Source organism: Populus alba, chromosome 1 (genome assembly GCF_005239225.2).
Source record: "Populus alba chromosome 1, ASM523922v2, whole genome shotgun sequence".
Taxonomy (NCBI): Eukaryota; Viridiplantae; Streptophyta; class Magnoliopsida; order Malpighiales; family Salicaceae; genus Populus; species Populus alba.
Window position 1 is genome coordinate 52,071,561 of NC_133284.1, and position 20,225 is coordinate 52,091,785.

At 34.4% G+C, this 20,225-nt stretch overlaps 1 protein-coding gene across 1 annotated transcript in view; it reads right to left on the reverse strand.

The window, feature by feature from the left end:
• LOC118049020 (uncharacterized) overlaps nt 1–17,348 on the reverse strand; it is a 28,401-nt gene extending 11,053 nt beyond the window's left edge. The window contains 26 exon segments of the mRNA XM_035058880.2: nt 892–2,117; nt 2,232–3,793; nt 3,908–4,194; nt 5,204–5,320; nt 5,400–5,585; nt 6,183–6,285; nt 6,697–6,755; nt 7,198–7,299; nt 7,372–7,467; nt 9,361–9,511; nt 9,949–10,076; nt 10,176–10,373; nt 10,885–10,986; nt 11,719–11,782; nt 12,596–12,745; nt 13,671–13,750; nt 13,887–13,955; nt 14,378–14,585; nt 14,985–15,043; nt 15,367–15,435; nt 15,773–15,816; nt 16,127–16,220; nt 16,403–16,518; nt 16,594–16,671; nt 16,855–17,019; nt 17,213–17,348. Of these exon segments, the coding sequence (XP_034914771.1) occupies nt 892–2,117; nt 2,232–3,793; nt 3,908–4,194; nt 5,204–5,320; nt 5,400–5,585; nt 6,183–6,285; nt 6,697–6,755; nt 7,198–7,299; nt 7,372–7,467; nt 9,361–9,511; nt 9,949–10,076; nt 10,176–10,373; nt 10,885–10,986; nt 11,719–11,782; nt 12,596–12,745; nt 13,671–13,750; nt 13,887–13,955; nt 14,378–14,585; nt 14,985–15,043; nt 15,367–15,435; nt 15,773–15,816; nt 16,127–16,220; nt 16,403–16,518; nt 16,594–16,671; nt 16,855–16,951 (5,445 nt within the window). The 5' untranslated portion in view covers nt 16,952–17,019; nt 17,213–17,348.
• Nucleotides 17,349–20,225: the final 2,877 nt, after the last annotated feature.

A 20,225-nucleotide genomic window follows, 5' to 3' on the forward strand; every position in this document is an offset into this window, starting at 1 on the left:
ATAAGAAAAGAGAAGAAAATTGATGTAAGTTGTTTTTCCAAAAAGTCAAAACATATGTTATTAATGGTAATCCACTGTCACTAAGAAAAAAATGTTATGTTACCAACACGAGTACTGCTCCTAAAACATGTAATTGTAAATCAAATGTCTTGGAAAGTAATGAAACAAATTATGATCAAGAGTTGATTTAACAGAATGAAATCAGTGCATTCCTTCTATCTTCACCAATCAAGCAATCAAAAGGAAGTAAAGCTTTCCTTCCCTCCAATGTCTCCTGACTTTTTTCTTACTCTTCCCTTCATGTTCAAATATAATATTTTTTTTAAATGTAACAAGAACCCTTGTTTTCTTTTCTATTAAAGATTTTGAAAAAACCCTGAGTGATGTTTTCCAGTGACTCATAAAAATCAGTCTATTTATTTCCATGTTTTCCATTAAGAAAACAAGGGATTAGAAACAAACCTACAAAATAAACCAATAATAAATATTTATATGGTCACGTATAGGAAAACATTTTCATGCTTATCAGATGAACAGCTTTTTTAGTTTTACATAGAAAATGAACTTATAAATGGAAGCTGATTTGGAAGAAAAATAAAATTTAATACAAAATGAAGACCACCATAAGAACACAACAACAGTGAATCTTGCAAGACTAAATGAAACCATAAAAGGTACAAGAAGCAAAATCTTAACATCATTGAAAGTGAATATGGCATTTATAATTATCTCAATGAGTAAAGTTATACTTAATAGAAACAACTACAAATGAAAGGGTATTCAAAGGAGACAGTTGCAAGACTGAAATGATAGTGAAACACATGCAATAACCATTCACCACTAGAAACAGTTGAAAAGAATCTGTAACTTAGAATTCAGTGGAAAACGTACCCTTTCATCGGATACAAGAAAGGAAATTTTCCGCAACTGGATTTTGAAATCCATATGACCAAACAAAGAACGAGAAGTTCCTGCTTCAGCAATGTCTAACTGGACACCATGCCAGAAGCAGAGTACTTGATGGGAAAGCTGCACATCTAACCGGTCACACTGTACCCCTAAATTAATATTGACAGACTCAAGCTGGCTATTACAAATCTCAGTTGACACAACAACTTGCGATGTCTCAAAGAGAGGCCATGTGGTAATGCTCTCATCCTCACATATTCCAACAGTGCCCACGGCCTTCTGCAAACTACATTTCAAGGTCACAATTTTACCAACCATGGATAGTTCAGTTCTTCTACTATGTGTAGTGACTGTAATAAATTTATTGTTTTTCCCTTCTGTTGTATTAGATGTAACATCTTGGGGCCTCCTTTCTTGAACTATACCTGCCTGTATTTCACCAGGTACAAATTCTGTGGCACAGACAGGAAAATGAACTGTAAGGCCAATATTTTCTGATCTCACAATAAGTGAAACAGAGTCCTGCTTCACATAATTATGAACATAAGAACTGGACACGCTGATATTTTGAGGAGAATTTTGAGAAACAGCATATATCACAGTTTCAGTCGGATCAACCAGATATTTGGATGAACTCATTGCTGATGCTCGAACCGCTTCAATTTCAGCCATTCTTTTAGCACAAGAATTACAAAGATCAATGATCCCAGTCCAGTCAAAAAGATGTAGCCAAATACTAACAGAAGGAAGAGAAATATCAAGTTCATTTTCACCTTCAACAGATTTTAAGAAACAAAAATGAAGGGCTGATGAAGCAGAGGAACTGCCAGTGCATTGTGCTAACATCACAGAACTAGGCAGTGAATATAGTGCCAAAGAAGAAAAACCGAAGTCCAATACCATAAGTGTCTCATTTACCAGAGATGCTGAACATTTAAACTTCACATCAATCTTGGCAATTGGTTCCTGCAGAGTTGAACCTTCTCTAGAATGATACAATTTTATCAACAAGGAATCAACAGAACATTGAACTTCCAAAGAGACAGTGCCTGAGGCAGCAGGTAAAACTTCACAATTTTCCTTTTGGCTCTTCTTCCACTGAAGAAAGTGCAAAACATCAGATTCAAAATTTTTGGAATGATCATCAACTGAAGAAAACTGATCTATGACATCTAGTAGCGCCTCAAATCCATCCAAACTGTAGCAGTCTATCATTAGAGACAAAAAAACAGATGTATTAATTGGTAAAATAAAATTAACAAACAAAAACATATGGCAAGTCATAAATTCAACCAGAGCATTTGAAAGCCAAAATATCATACCATCAGCAAAAACTTCACAATTGGTAATCCTTGACATGATGCATGTGGAAACAGAAGAGCTTTCAAAACAAGACTCATCATCACAAGGTAGCCAAACCCGAAGATCTAAACTAAGTGCTGCAATTAAGGTGATATTACCACACCCGGTATCTTGATCAAGCTCTAAGCAACCATGTTCATCCTCTCTGCTTAGCAGGAACGATAGGGATAAGTCCCTTCCAAACATATTCAAACAGTGATTTGCTTTGGCAACTTTGTGTGCTGGAACCATATAGTCAGGGGGGATATTCATCATTGCATCATTTGGAGCACACTTATCGATAAAACTACAGCACAGTTGTTGCATTTCTATCTTCAGAAACTGATGGTCATCATGTTCCACAGGTAGAGTCAAAGTGGAGTCCAGTATCTCAAATTTATATACTACATGACTCTTGTTTTCCATTTTCATAGGCTGCTCACTCAGATTTGAACTCCAATCTGGCAATGAAAAGTAACCAATTATAATGGCTAAAAACTCAGGAGGCAACATGCAGTATACATGCTGAATACCGATGCTGACTTCAAGATCAGAAGGCAACGATCCAAATTTCCCTTTTCTCACACGTAAATTTAGAATGGGAGACAGATTTGGTAACGAGGGCCCCCAAAGAAACTCCTGAAAATTTTTAGTCCACCAAGATGATGTGAGAACCAATCCCTCAGCAGAACACAGCAGATCCATAGTGTCTTCAAAAATTGAAAGTGAAGATTTCAAGGTTGGTAGTGCAACAGTTCCAATGATGCAAGAGGAATCATGAAAATGCACTCTGACTCCACAAAGATTTATGTCAATATTAAGTAAATTTGCATCACTAATAATTCCTGGTGCAGCAGATGTATCCACCACAGATGTGAACGTCAATGGTGAAGCATCAAAAGTTTTAAATCCGTTCTTTAAACAGAATTTTGTACTTCTGATTTTTCTTTCCCTTAAATTAAATAATCTCCTCCAGTCAGCAACAGGGTAACAAAGTGAACTCTCTATGCTGCCAAGAGAAGCAGAATTGCAAAGAGTAACAAAGGGATAGTTATCCAAAGAAATGCTAGCATGATCAGAAGACCCAGTTTCAATGAAATTTGAGTAACCAAATCTTTCAAACTCTAAACCAGCCATTCTTCTAGGACTTTTAGCCTCTGTAACAAGGCTAAATGAGTCATCAGAAGTGAAAGGTGAACCATAAGCAGATAATTTATTATAAAATCCAACTAATAACCCAACTATGTATGGATAGCAATGGAAATCAATATCATTCAAGCCAACGGTACACTTGTTAACAACTGTATCTGCCCTTCTGTAAGCTTCATAGTGCAAAAGAAAGCATACTTCAGTGAGTGATTCTAAATTTCCATCCTGATTGCCATGTCGGATGCCCAAGTCTTCCTGATTTGCAGAATTGGAAGAAAGTTGCTTCCCAGATAAACTCAGAATATGGCCATCATTTTCACCTCTCAATGGGGAAGTGGTGATCTTTAATGCTTTTGTACAAACCCAGCACTCGTCAAATTGGGTATGAGATAACCTGCAATTAGAACAGAAGAACCATAAGCACACAAGTTGTTTTGTTCTGAGAATGTCAGCATAAGACTCAAATGCAGATAACATATAAGTGCAAAATCAAACATCAAACAAATACCAGATATCTAATCCTTGAAGAGAGAACATGAGTTCAGAGCTGTTCTCTCCATCATTTGCGAGGTCAAAACAAAAACTGACCAAGTCCAATCTTGCAGAAACAGAGAAACCGAAACCAAAATCAAAAGCCCCAGGTCGATTTGTGATGCCAACAGGTGAATTGGGGTTTGTTAGCATCAGAGGTTCAGTCCTTGAACAAAGATTTTCCATATGTGCAATAAATGCCATGACTGACTCATATATTGGTGGGGAAAAGCTTGCATTAAGTGCTGATAAATTGACATAAACCTGAAATGGAAAAATACAGCAACAAGTAAAGACAGCTGAAACCCTGAACCCTAAAATAATCTGCCACTGTAATCTACATTAAAATTTTATCCTTCACTAATATACAAACATTAACTAATATGCAAAATGTTTGCACAATTAGTCTGATATACTTTTGACATACAAAAATATTCTGAGATTACAGTAATGCTAAGGGCACTAGCTAGTTTATCATAACACGTATTCATCAACTGATGTAGCATTTATAAAATCACTTATCATGATAAGGCATTAGCATGCTTTCTGTATACTTACCATGAAATTAAACAATATATATTACTTACCAGGATCTGCAATATTAGTTACTACAATCATCAAGTAAAAAGTTGATATCTCAAGCATTACTCCCGAGATTATCACCAACAGAGGAAATTGGGGCGAGGGAAGACTGTCTCCTCCTCCCTCCCTACCTATACCTCCATGTATTACAATTCCTCTTGATATGGTTCCATAGATAGCAAGTCCCTCTGAGATTCAGTTCAAATGATGTTGGCCAGTAAGACCCATTTTTCAAGACATTCTATGAAATGAAAGAAGACCAGAGGCAATACCAAAAGACCACATGAACACAAAAGCTACCAACCCTACTCCAAACCAGATGGTTTTTCCTAGTGGTTAATAAGATCTTAAAATGGATATAATATAGGTGATTGCTATGAACTATATTAGATCCCCTTCCTTCAGTGGGAACACTAGGTCGACTAGCAAGAGCTAGCATCTTTCATGCAAGCTTGAGATTTACTTTTTGTAGGGACTGAGGTATGCTGACAAGAGCTTCACCGCTTGACTGATCCAGGGTTGCAAATAAAACATTTACGAGGTCAGCATGCCCTCCTAGAAGACTTTCTTGGTGGAGGGATATAATTTTTGTTGCTTTGCATTTTGTTATAGAATTAACTGAGAGAAATTTACTTTAAAAATCTGTCTATTTAATAGTAGCAATGCACAAATAAGATTTCAAATTAATTACCTCAAATTGTTTCAATACTGATTGATCAGAAATGATGCAGGATGCCAGGGCAACAGAAGCACAAAATTTCTCCAAGATAGAGATTGCTTGAGCATGTTGAAGGCTAATGAGAATTAACTGCAGCATGTGAATTTCATGTTTATGCATCCAATAATCAACATGGAATACAATATGAAACTAAACTAAAATGCCTGACCTCAATGTCATTTAATTTAACCTCAAAGTAATTATAGAGATCTTGAATTTGGAACCCCGTAAAAATATTAGAAGCTGAAATTGAGCTTGAGAACCGTTTCGGGATAGAAGATTGTTCTTCAATAATAGAAGCAACAGAATCCGCATCAAATTTAGAAGTATAAGAAAAAGATTTCAATTTCAGAACCTGCCAAATAAAGTAGATCATAGTTAGATAGGCAGGTAGAAATACTAACACAATAAATAACTCTCCGGCCAGCAGAAGAACAGATATTGTAATAATTTGTTCAGATTTTAGGTGAATTCTATTGTTTCAAGTGCAATTTGTCTACATGAAGGTTTCATAATAATTTGCATTGTATACTCATGCTTTTTGTATGAACATAAGCACCTTTGCTTCCATATGGACAAGGGGCATAGTTTACTCAAATTTCTAAACTTTTTACATGGGAGTTTGAAATCATTAGTTTTCAGTTTTACCATTTAATTATTGCCTTTTAGACCCTTTTTCCTTGGTGTTCTTTGTTGTCCAAAAAAATAGCTCCAAACAAAGTCCATACTAACACCCTGCACAAGCACTCCCATGATCACAAAAGCTAGCAAATCTCCACAATATCATTCTTGTAGCAGTCATAGTTGTGATGTTAATAATAATTATCCAACAAACAGAAGAGGGCACAACAATCTCCCAAATAATTTTACATAACAGAAAACTAAGCATAGCTACAAAACACAACAAACCACAGAACATGATGTGCAATAGAACACAATAAAGAGGTGTTACCAATTTATGTTCTTCCTGCGTTGCTTTTCTCCAAGGAACATTAATTATAATATTGATGACATTAACATCCCAACTTAGCTTTTTATGACTTGATAAGATGTATCTGCACATAGAAGACATAAATTATGAGCTTCTATAAGTCAGAAATACAAATGGGACACAAGCACGACATGAAAGTGCCAAAGATATCTAAGTTCTTTTTAAGTACAAGCAAGAACCAAAATTCTAATACTCAATTTATTTGATCATACAATAATATCCTGTTTTCCACTACCACAAGTGGTTCTTTATATAGACACCAAAGCCTAAAGTCCTAAACAATTAGGAATATGAATTTTAAACAGGAAAACCAACAAAGTACAAAATGAAAAGGGATTAGCATGCTAATGAAGCTAGTTCAGCTACTAAAAAGCAGTAAAAGAAGCAAAAGATACTAGAGAGCTTAAAAAATCAAATGAAACCAAGAAATCAAATATTATCAACAACCAACTCCAGAAGTGGAAAAAGAACTTACTCCACTTTTGACAATAAGCGAGTCCTGACATCTTCAATCCCATTTAGTGACAACAGAACCTGCAATAGGATTGATATTGACAATAATGAAGAAAAAGACTGAGGACTTTCCAATAGCTAAACAAGTGTTTTTACAAATAATGCATCACCTACGTATATTAGACTTTAATGATCAATAATAAGTACTTGATCTTCCAAAAAAAACTTATTATAAGTGTGTTGATAAAACAAATAATAAATGAATGCAAGAAATGAAGTAATAAAAAATTGCTAGCAGGTGCACCACTTATTATAAGTGCAATACCCAGCTGCACATGTGTTGATAAAACTAAAGACAAAGATCATTAAAACCTAGAAGGCCCCAACAGAAAATTAATTAAAAAAAAAAAAAAAAAAAGCACCACAAAAGAGCATACAATAGTTGTGACAGAATCACTCACTTAAAGCAAACACAAGAGCCAACAAGCAGGGACAGGACCAAATCTAAAGGGTAAAAACTTACCCTTTCCAGTTGAAATTCAAAGGATTTTAACACAGTAAAGAGTTCCCAGAGACTTAGAAACAACTCTAGATCACAAGAAACTTCCAGCAGTTGAAGCATGACCTGCATATGACATGGTTCAGAAACTATAAAAAGGATATTGAAAAGTACAAAGTGCAAGGACTAGAACAATACCTTTACTGACAATTCAATATCCCGCTTTGGTGACATGTCCACTTGAAATCTACATGAAGGAGGTTCATCTTCCCGCACATTGCCATCCGTAAGGGACTAAAAAAGAATCCAGGTTAGGCTAAATGTTGATGTAGTGTCCTTTACATGTCTTGCAAAACAAATGATAAGATGCATTCTTAAAATGGTGTTCATCATCCAACTCAAGAACTGATTAAATTCAAACAAATGATTTTCTGGATATCTTACCTTATAGATAGCACAAAGAAGACAGTTGAAGAGTTAAGGCTACTGCTAATATCAGTAATAAAATAACAGTCCCACTTATGCCCTAGTACTTTTCACAAGGATGCCATGAACAAAGCAAATCCATAAAAGAACTCGTTGAAAGCATAATAACAAACTAATTTTTGCACATTATGAAAAACATTCCAAGGGGTCAAGCTCAAGAATCTCAAACCACTTCTAGACCCAGATAACAAAATTCCATCACTTCCAAGTCCAGATGACAATCACTACTGTCTAAATAACCTCTTCACTTAAATCATGGATATCACTTCTGCAACAATACTGGTATTGAAGACTTTGGATACAAACAGCTAACTAGTAGGGCACAAAAAAGAATCTAATAATGGTGTTTAAAATATGAGATTTTAGTCAAGACTATGAAAAGTTACAAAACATAATACAAATTTTGATTCTTGGTTACTCAACATCATGACCAAGAAATAAATTTCTCTCATTAAGATAATTTGTAAAGAAAAGCAAAATCGGTATCAATGAATGTCTTTATGATAGGTTCACTATGCAATTCTTTACTATGGACTGTTACAAAATAGAAGATAAGATTAATGACCTAGGAAAAGCCTGCATTTGAACCATATCACACAGGCCCATGCTAGTGTTAAAATGCTTAAACTTTAATTGTCAAGAACATAACTAGTTTGCACATGGAAAATGCACCTTGAGTGCAGGTTTCCTGCCTGAGAAACATAGAAACATACCATTCATAATTCAGCTCAACTATGGCCAAGCTCTAAATTAGTTGTGGCAAACTACATTAGATCCTTTTCCTCAATTTCTTTTGTTTAGACTGAACTTTCCACAGTTGTCAATCTAAATTACTTCATCCCACAATATAGACAGTTTATTCTTCCTCTTTTTAGGTGCTGGAATTGCAAACCAATCACTCTTTTGCAAGAGTATATCCACAAGTCTACTAGCCAAGCCATCATAGACTACCTTGAAACAGAAAAGCATTTTTTATCTGGCCCCTTCTGTCTCCACCTATCCATTTCGACAATGCCATCCTATCCACACTCCATGGAATGCTCTTAATTTTCCCAGCACTAACACTAACAATCAAAGAGGATATCTACCCTAATACTTAAATTGACCCTGCTGATTAAAGGCTTTGACATCCCCTAGCATGCTAATCATGCTTTGATATCCTCATCAACGTATCCCTCTTTTTCTATGATGAAACCTAGGTATAGAACTAGCTATCCAAAACTTGTAGTATCTAGGAAAGACAATGAACTTGGAAACCTAAGTAAACAGGTTTGAGGAGGCATCTTTGCACTCCTATAATTATTTACTTATCTATTATCCTTCCACCATTTTGCAATTAAACTTGCTTTTCCACCAAGTGCACTACCAACATCCAACTCCAACCTTTAAGTTTCCAAAAGTTGGTGAAACACACTGCTTGTCAAAGAAAATAGGGGATTACGGTATCCTCAACAGACAAGCAATAGTTTTCAATTGAAACTGATTTAGAAAAGATCCACAAGATCATCCATGATGCATCGCTGGAACTGAGACAGAGACCTAATATGTTCTCTCAAAACCACTATTTAGACTCACAGTTTAGTTGTAGAAAATATGGTTGATTAACAAAGGGGAGAGAACCCCATCAAAACAGAAAGAAGAAAATATTTTCAAAATACACATAGCTTGCAACATGTATAGCTGGGATATAAGAAGACAAACCCTTCCTATCTGTAGAATGACTTTCTTGTTGCATGGATCAAACATCTTTCCTGATCTAAAGTGGCAAACAACCGTTGCCAACTCTTCCCAAAGCTTGCATTCAATGACTAGCTCATTAAAAATCAGGTCAGCAATTTTTTTAGAGTAACTCCTGTAAAAAAAAAAAAAACACAATCAGTGTGATTGATTGTCAATGGATCACAATAAAAGCAAAAAAAAAAAAAAAAAAACAGTGATATCACAAAGAATATACTATTCAGTCAAAAACCATTGATCAAACATTAGCAAACATTGGTAATATTATAGATTTTGACAACACATGACATCCACTGGCAATATATAAGTAACAACATGCAAGCAATCATGGACCGGCTTAGAAAGCAGACAAGCAGCCCAAAAATATGAAGCTACAGATATAAACCACTCAAAAATACCACAATGGAAGCGTCTCCTTCCAGAATCTGTCTGCATGCATGCAACATTTGAAAAGATTCTAGAAAGGGCTACAACTATAAAATTATTTTTAAAAAAATATAGCAATTGACTAATTTGTTAATCTAGAGAGATATAAAAGAACAGTAACCATACTTGCTCTGCAGTGTTGCAGTAATGCAACCTACAGTGAACTTCATTGCACATGTAAACATCTTATAATTTGCATCAACATCACCACTAGATAAAACAGATGGCTGGAACTCCGTTGCTTCATATATATCCTGAAAACAGAAGGAAATTAGATAAATTAAGATCTAGATCTAAATTTTGTTTTACTTTTTTGCTCCAGATTTGAACCATCAACAACTTGACACACTTACCTTTACGACTTCATCAGAAACAACACCAGAGAACTGAGTTGAATCATCGGTTCCACCAGCACCAAGCATGCCTCGGGAGATCCAATTCAACCATCCACGGGACCCGCTTGATGAGCGTTCATCATTTTGTGACTTCTCAATGAAACTATGGGTACTGTTAACTTCCATATTTGAAGATAAAGAGTTCGATAAAACTTCCTGTGGCCAAATAAATAAAACATTATTTTATTTAACTGACTGACTAAAATGTTGCTCATAAAGAGCTCTAGTTGCTTTGGAAAAAAAAAAGAATGCTGCTTTATAGAGCATTTTAAAACAGTAAAAATTATACTCCCACAGCTCCATAATATTTATGGTATGAAAATCAAGAAAAAAATTTATTCATTTTTAAGAAACTCAAAGTATAAAAGTTTATAACCAATTTGCAGGAACTAAAAAATCTATAATAAAATGTAAGATATTATTTTTTCTATAATAATAAACGAATTAAAATATTATCAATTTGCATACCAACTATTATGGGACAAAGGATATTAATAAAGTATAGATTGTAAATGTACCTACTGTCCTACTACTTTAAGAAGCTAAATCTCTCATATGAACACAAACCAAATCCCATGTGCACAAATGCTTAAGCATGGAACCAATCTAAATAAATTAATTGATGACACTCTGCAGAGTAATTTCCAAAAGTTAAGATAACAAATACCTGGAGCTTAAGTTCAGCCACAGACCTATAACTTAGGATATCATCTATATCAGATTCTTTCTCCATTTGCTCCAAGTCCTGAATAATATATTCATCGATTGCCTGAATGACAAAGTTCAAAACATAAACAAGGCAACAAGAGTTAGATAGCAACCAGACTTGACCTTGGTTGATAAAACGGCAAACCTCATAAATAGAGGATAAGATCAGGAAATTATGTTTATGTGGATAAATCATAAACCAGAAAAATTGCCTCAACTTGATTTCACACACATCCATTTTTTTTGAAAGCTTTGATTTATATATCATGCATTTCAAATTACTGGATCTATATCAGATTCTTTCTACATTCACAGGATAAGAATTTTTGTTGGGTGTTTGGAGGATGTGTATCAAAATTTGGAAAACAAAGGTTATAAATCAGATCACATTTAAATGGGATTTTCATGTATAGCCTAGTTATTTCAACAAATCATACACACATCATCTACCAACAGACTTAATCACATGGAAACAGAATTGGCTAATAGGATTTAAATCTAAAACGAAGTGAGAGTTTATAGAGTGCAAATCAAACTTTGGCTGGATAAAACAAAGTGATGGGGGAGCTAACTAAGATGATCACTGGAGCTTTGCTTGGACTTCCACAATTTTAAGATAACTAAGCATCTTAGCTAGCATGTTTAAGCATCTGTTCTCATTATTCAAACACAACTTTCTAATCCATTCACCCATTGAGATAAATTATAATATCTAGAGAACTTCAAAGCTACACCATATAGCCTATTTTGGATAATTCATTTGTGTTCATGATAAAGAAACAAGAGAAATCACCTGTTCTCGATGGAGAAACTCTAGTTTAGTCTGGTATAAATTAATATACTTTCGGCGAAAACTCCTGAAATAAGAAATCAAGATAGAGAAGGAAATATTCTCAAAAAATAAATTTTACAGAAGTTACAACAAGCATCTTACTGAGGCAAAATGTTAGTGCTTGCTAAAATATTTAAGATAATTAAATATTTGAGCAGAGAGGCACACACATATATTTATAAACTTCAATTCATTCAGTAGATGAAAGCAGAACAGAGAACTAATCAAAGTGGTTTACAAAATAAGGCACAAACTCCTCTTGTCTTCTGCCATTATACACATACATGGGATTTGCTATGAACTGAAGGCTGGCATGTGAGATAGATTGCTTAACTTCGGAATCATTCAGAAAGAAATGTGGGATTTGCTAGTTCATCGTTAGCCATGGATTTTTTTTTCGTCATCTTTTTTTTATGAAAGGGGAAATGAAGTTCAGAGAATTATAAAACAGAGAATAGATTCACATGGAACTTAATTACACCCAGGAAGATTGAACTATGAAGCTCGGAACAAAAGAGTTCCAATCGCTTTGAATTCCAGAAATAGACAGGAAATCCCACAAAAGATACATTACATTACAAGGAAACCAGGAAAAGTAATCTACTCCACAACAGTTTGTCTGAAAAGAGTGATTCGGAAGATTCATAAGTTCCATTCCATCAATGAGGACAAAAAAACAGAGAAAGAGAGAGAGATGGGGAGCATTGTATAGTCTCAAAAACAAATATAGACAACAAAACAAAAGTAATCAGATGGGGGTAATATTCCCCACCCTCATGTTCATGCCTGACATCTGGAATTACATAACAGGTTAAATCACGATGGAAAATAAACTTACAGTCTCTGTCCTAAATATCTCCATGAAGTTTTCTTCAACTTCAAGCGAACATCTGCCAGAATGGATTCTTGAGCATAGTGCCACCATAATCTTTGCCATCCATCCTGTTTTCTCGATAGAGGACAACCCCAAGGACGGTAACGTCCATACCTACACCACTCACAAATGTGTCAAATTTACAACCACTTTCAGTTTTTAACATTACAAGTACTTGAAAGTTGTGTCGCAATCTTTCATCAGCCTTTTAGAAAAACAAACTGAATAGTGTCATAGCCTTCTTAAAAACATCTTGATCAAAAAAATTAAATGGGAGACCATCTATGTCTATAGATATATTGACAGGGATATAATGTGAGGGCAGCAGATAGAAATGCAAAATAATGGATGCAAGACAGAACTTCAATTTATGTCATTGTAAGCCTTTCCCTTTCTTAAGGAAAGAAAGAAGCACAAAACACACTGCCCTCTTAAAATGGTTACACCATAACTGTAAAGTTAAGACCTAGGGATGCCTCCTCTCCTTTAACAAAATAGCTAGTGTTAATTTTACCATTGTAAGCGTTTCCCTTTCTTAAGGAAAGAAAGAATCACAAAACACACTGCCCTCTTAAAATGGTCACACCATAACTGTAAAGTTAAGACCTAGGGATGCCTCCTCACCTTTAACAAAACAGCTAGTGTTAATTTTACAAAGAATTACAATCCAAATAAATTACTTTCCATGCATCATTGACCAAAGGGAAGCTATGAACTAAGCTAAGAAGTTCAGGGACTAAGTGTAAGAATATATTTACAAGAGAAATTATAAGACCCCTCCAAGGTCCAAAAACCCCTCTATAAAGCCTCAACCAAACTCCTCATCTATAACCTCAGAGGGCCATATTTTCCCTCTTGTTTAAATTTTCCAATCTAGTTGCATGTGAGTTAAAAAAAGTTTGGAAATGTTGTGTTAACTAGTTGTGTATTAAATCTATCTCATGTCACTACAATAAAAGGGAACAGGTAATTATGTAAAAAAATTATTAGATTAATTAACACCAGAGGAAAAAATAAACGAGAAAGATACTAAACTTACTTCTCCCGTAAACTGCTCGTGCTCAAGTAATCTGATAAAATCAATATTCGCTGCAACTGAATCTCATTTAAAGACACGGCCTAGGTAAGAAAAAATTAAGAGAAAAACAATACATAAATACAATGATACTCAACACAATATGCACTGTTTACATAAGGTCACGCAGAAAATGGAGATTTTATATCAATGATATATGCCTCAAAATACTAAACCAACCAATTCATTTAGGTCAGCCCTGATTGAATACTGGGGCAAATCACTGTCAAGCTTTCCTGCTCTGTTAACCTGCAGTTCAGAAACAAACTTCAGCAACCTGCAGTTGTTACGACTAAGAATTCTACAAACTTAGTCCATGCTTATTCTTTTCATTCAAGGGGAAAATTGATTTCAATGTACAAGTATATATGCAACACATATGATAAAAGAACAGATTATTCTGGTGGAAAATGATATCCCCCTTCTATGGCATAAATCATTTTCATGTGTTTAAGGGACAAGATATGAATACATCAACTCCTCATTTTCCCAAAAGATTTCTGAGTTTAAGTTAAAAAAAGAAAAATTCTTTAAATTTCTACCTTTTTAACATTGTGCTATAAAAAGTGTGTTATAGAAAAGATAATTATTTAACGGCATGCATTATGTACAAAGCAAAAAAATCACTTCTAATCAAGTTATTATGTACGAAGCAAAATCAAGCCTTATACCCCAAGTGACACTGATACATTGAGTGGCTGCAATAAGTAGTCAAACTCATTGCCTCCGTTTCTTGCAGTGCACCAGGATTTGGAGTCCACATCATCATCCAAACCCATTGAATCAATATCTCCTTTCGATGTGGTACAATAAATTTCCAAACCTTCAATACTCGCAGTTTTGTTTACTTGGCCACCTACCATCTTCGCACCAAATGATCTGATGTGATAAAAATGATAAACATCAATTGAAAAAAATGAATAAATGAAAAAAAAATGAAAATCTTATTTTAGATGAAAGAAATACCCGTTATATATGAGAAAATTTCAAAAACTTATTTTTTCAAAGAGAAACACAGAAAGGTGATGAACAAAAAAATCAAGCAAAATACACAAAATCAAGTAAAATGCAGATTTCAATAGACAATGACCTCTGAAATCTGCACAAAAGCCATGAGAACTATCATAAAATGCTCACAGATTCACATAATAGTTTTCAAACATGTAGAATACAGCCTCATTTCTCAACTTGTAGTTACTCACAGATTCACATAAAAGTAAAAATTATGAGAACTATCATAAACTACAAGAACACCAGGAGTTAACCTAAAAAAATTACCCAACCAGATTTTGCTTTACCGTCAAGTTGGAAAACTGCAACCCGAACAAAACCTGTGCCTGGAAAGCATGTTGGAAAAATGAAGAGTTACAACCTGCACTTCAGGTAGAGCCTTTACAATGACAAACAACTCGGCACTGTGTAGTTTGATTGATGATGATAAAGAAGGAAGAAGAAAAGGAATACTCAGCCCTTCTTGCATTAACAAAAATAGCATATGCATGATACAAAGAATAAGGATATCAGTTCGCAACATAAGCGAAAGCAATCCAGGGAGCAATAAATGTATCAAAAGAAAACTATTAATTACCAATATGACATAGTACGACAAAAGGTTAAGAGGAACAACGAAAAGTACAGGTAGATTGTGGATTAAGCTCACCAAGTCAAACTGCCTTTCACTGTATTGGACATGAAAATTTCTAATTGAAAGTTGGATGCTATCAAGAACCTGGAAGCAAAACAAGGAACTCAGAGAATAGCAAATATATTACAATTACATCTTCAATATTAACTGTTTTGTTACATATAAAAAAATGAAATCCGATGGGCTACAGTGAGCACAGTAACTAAACGATTTGTGAGCACAATGACCGCATAATCTAACACTCACAACAGACTGTAATATAGCAATACAAATGTACTCATGACTGTGTAAACCCATAAATAGCAGCACAATTAAGATATTTATTATTGTTTCTACAAACATAACATATATTTAAATACAACCCAAAACAAAAGGTTTATTGAGTAAAAGCCATAATGGATAACAAGAAGGCAAATGTTACCTTTGCAGTAATATATGAGATAAATGATTTCCCCGCCTGATTATCTACAGGAAAAAAAATGCCAGGCAAGAATAAGAATCTCTTGAACTAAGCATAAGAAGTCATCTCACAGGAAAAAAATATATCATGAGTCAAAAAAAACCACCAAATCAGATTACACTGTGATATGTGATCAGCCATGCCCTTCTCTCACAACCATTAAGTTTTGGAATCTTTAAGTTGTCAAAACAAAACTTTTTCATGGATCAAAATTTCCAGAGATGAGCATCTTCATGAATAATCAAATGAAAGGGCTTACTCTTGCCGAAACAAAATAAACCACTGATGCTCGAAAGTGGAGTGCAAACAGCTTACCACATATGCGCTTTGACAATTTTGAAAGCTCTGCGGCAGCAAGTTGAGCTTTTTTAGCAGCAAATTCCCGTCTTTCAACTGCGTCCAAATTCCACTGTGATAGGCAGGCAGGGGAAAACAAAGTAGCAAACATTACATATTTGGCGCATGTATGCATATAACTCCAAAGCAAAAGATTTATAATTTCTTTCATTCTACTTTTCTTATAATCAAAACTGCAAACTAATAAAAAAACACAAACATTGTCTTAAAAAAAAACCCAAGATTCATAACTACCTCCTGATCATCCCGTTGGGACAAGCAAATGAACACATCTTCTACAGCAATAATAATGGGGTGATCCCACCCAATCTTTTTCCACGAAAGCTTAATGCTTAACCTCCCAACCCGACCTAAACAAAACAAAAACGAAGATTACAGGCGAAAAAAACAAGTTCGAACAAAATCAAATAATAAATTCATCATACCTTGCTTAATCGAGAAGGGTAACTGGAGATAATCGAAAGCTTCCGGAATCAAATCCACATTCTCCAATAACACCTCCTCTGGAATTATTAATTATTCATCAAAAACACAAATTATCATAAAAAAAAAAAAAAAACCTGCACCTAAACCCTAAGCCATAAACCCTATGTAAAGACTTTTTATTACAATAATACCCTTTAGGCATCATCAATTCCTATAATAATACATAGATAGATAGATAAATAAATAAGCATGAAAATTACCGTTCCAGAGGCTGAGCTTGAGCTGTTCTTTTTGGATATTTTTAAAGTAACGGCCTAGATAACCGACCAGAACGCGATGGACCAGTCCTTCAAACATTCTCTTCTTTAAATGAACTTTATTTATAATCAACTAATTAAAAAAAAACAATCGCTTCTTTGATTTCACTGCAATACAAAGACAGATGGAGCGAAATCAGAATTTGAAATGATGAGAGAATTTAATTTATTAACAGACTAAAAAGAAACCCTAGCTAACAACCATAAAAATATCAAAAATTTAAAAAAAAAAATCGACAACGATCAGATTTTACGATGAAGAAATGAATTGAAAGGGAGAGGAGGGATTTTTAAGCAGTACTTGACCAGTGATAGAGAGAGAGACGACAGTAAGGAGAGGGAGAAATGGTAGATGGTGTGAGCTCTATGGATTGCAGAAAATGAAAGGGAACGGTTCTTTGTTTTCTCGTGGATCGGGCGGGCGGGTTGCCCACCCGAAATGTAAAAGGGACTTGGGCTTGACAAATCGGTGCGGGCCGTTGGGTCAGAGCTAGCGGCTTATTGGTCTTCTAACTCGCCGCGGAAAGTAGAAAGGGGTAAGGGTAGTATTTCTTTAATATCAATTAAGTCCTCAAACATTTTTTTTATATTTTACCCGAGATATTATTGAATTTAGATAATGTCATTCTTTTATCCAGCCAACATTGTTGGTGGTAGAAATATGCTTTTCATTTTGCATGGGTTCATTAAGTGTTTTTATTAAAAGTTTTGAAATTCAATATATCATAAGGTTTCTTCTAGTACAAACATTGTATTTATTTATTCCATTTCAAAGTAATAATTTAAAAAAAAAAACATCATTAATTATAATAATTGTTAGATATGATAGTTTTAATTAAAACACATTATTTTATCTTTAAAAAATAATTGTAAAACTGGATCTGAAAATCTATCTGTAAAGAAATTCAGGTTATGAATTAAAAGAGTTAATTCCAACAAAATTAAAGAATTTAAATTTTTTAAAAAAAATCAAAATCCAAGGATGGCAACATCAGCAAAAATTTCAAACGCAAAGCCTCTTAAAAAGAAAGTTGCACCCTCAAAAGCTTTATTGATTCAGTTGTAATGAAATGATGGTAAAAAAGCTCAACAAGTGTGGGTGCCTGCATCTTTAAGACCAGGATAAAAAGCCTTAAAAAAGAGTTTAAAAAAAGAAGGCTCTTTATTGTTTGAACAACCAAAAAGGTCAAACTCTGATTCATTGCCAAACTCCTCTGCCCCAGTATATGGATACCAGTATCTAAAACGCAAGTATTTGTTGTTGAAGGAAGATAACTTTGTTATGGAGGGAGCTTTAAGCAAGGTTAAGGATGAGGTCAAGACTCATGAAGATGAGAAATTTGCATTATTAAACCAACTTGTAGTTTTAGAAGGGCCTAATTGATCCTTCAAAAGCGTACCCTAATGGGTAGTAGTTTCCTGTGTTTATACCATTGATAAATACCTTTGTATATTATCATCGGTGTATGGTTTCGAAGCTCAATACCAAGGTTTGTTCTTCTACTTTTCTTGTCACAAGGGTGATTAATTTTCCAATTGTTGATGTTGAAGACTATCATATAATTAGAAATGAAAGAGGAAACAAGATTGAATTAGATGATATCCTATACCAATATGATTAACTTATCTAATGATAATGGCTTTTGACTTCTTTTATGATTATAACCAAGTCAATGTTTGGATTTGATATGGTAATTTGAATGGCTAGCAAAATTCCTTTAGACTCAATGTTCATGGTTTGACAATTATATTTGTGATGTAAAGGTTCCTATTATCTTGATTTAATTAATGAGGCGGCACAATGGGTGGTGCAAACCTCAGGAGCCAACCTCACATTGATGTCCAAGAAGAATAAAATACAAACAGAATCTCTTTGTCAATGAAATCTCTTCATTCAGACGAAGGGATGATTTTTTCATTGTACTAAAAACTTATAATAACCTCTGCACCGAGTAGCAACAAACTAGTGATTGAGTATCGAAGCAATTTCATCTTTTGGGGTTGTATTCTTAAGTGGAGTGTGAGGGTAAAAACCATATACCACTTCTAATAATGTGCAACCAGTGGAGTGATTAATAGAGTTATTGAAAGCAAACTCTGTTTATGGTAACACGAAGTTCCAACTTGTTACATGGTATGTTACTAAACACCTCAATAAGTTTCTCAAACTCCAAGCGGTCACTTTGATTTGGTCGTTAGTCAAAAAGCGATCCACAACCACCATTATAGGATCATGTTGTCGTAGTGTCCTAGGCAATCCAAGCACAAAACCCATACTATTGTGTTGTCAAGGCCTATCTAAAATTGGAACTAGGGTATAAAGACTCGTTTGCTATTGGTGCCTTTGTTTATTTGACAAATCCAACGATTCATTATGTTATACACGTTGCGACGTAGTCGAGGCCAAAAGAATCGATCGGAGACTATAGCAAATGTCTTATCAACACCGAAATGCCCTTTAAACCCCTTTTATGAAGCTCTAAAATAAAAATTTCCCTAAAAGATCCAAATGGAATACATAGTCAATTATCATGGAACAAATAGCCATATTTGACCGAAAATTCATTCTTAGTTGTGTTTGTGGCATTCTTGAGCTACTCTAAATATTGACAAAGTCTTCATTTATGGAATATTGCTACTTAAGACTATTGAATTCCATAGTATTAACTCACAATACCACCAGTAAGTATGGACGTCTGCTTAAGGCATCAACTACTTTATTTTCAATTATGGACTTATATTTAATGACAAAGTCGAATTGCAGTAGATAATCCTTCCATCAGCCATGTCATGTATTCAGCTTACTTTGAGCATTCAAATGTTTTAATGAATCATGGTCAATATAAAGAATGAATTCTCTGTGAATCAAATAAGGGCATCAATATTTAAGAGTTTGAATTGAAGCATAAGATTCCATATAATACGTCGAATACTGCTAGCGGGCCTCATTAAGTTTCTCACTATAGAAGGCGATATGATAACCTTTTTAGCTAAGTGCTCCTACTACACCTACATGTGATACAACACATACAACTTCAAATACTTTGAGAAAATCTAGGAGCTTCAGAATGAGAGTTTATTCACATGTATTTGCCCAAGAAAGGTTTGAGTGATTGTGTCTTGACACACATAAATGTGCTTGGCGTGTTGGTTAGCCCGAAGGGCATGACCAACCACTAAAATAAGCCATTTTTTATCTTGAATGTTGTCTTTCACTCATTCTCGAGACAAATTTGAATTTGATGATACCCACTACGAAGATCAATTTTTGTAAAGATAGATACTCCACTTAATAAATCTAACATGTCGTTAAG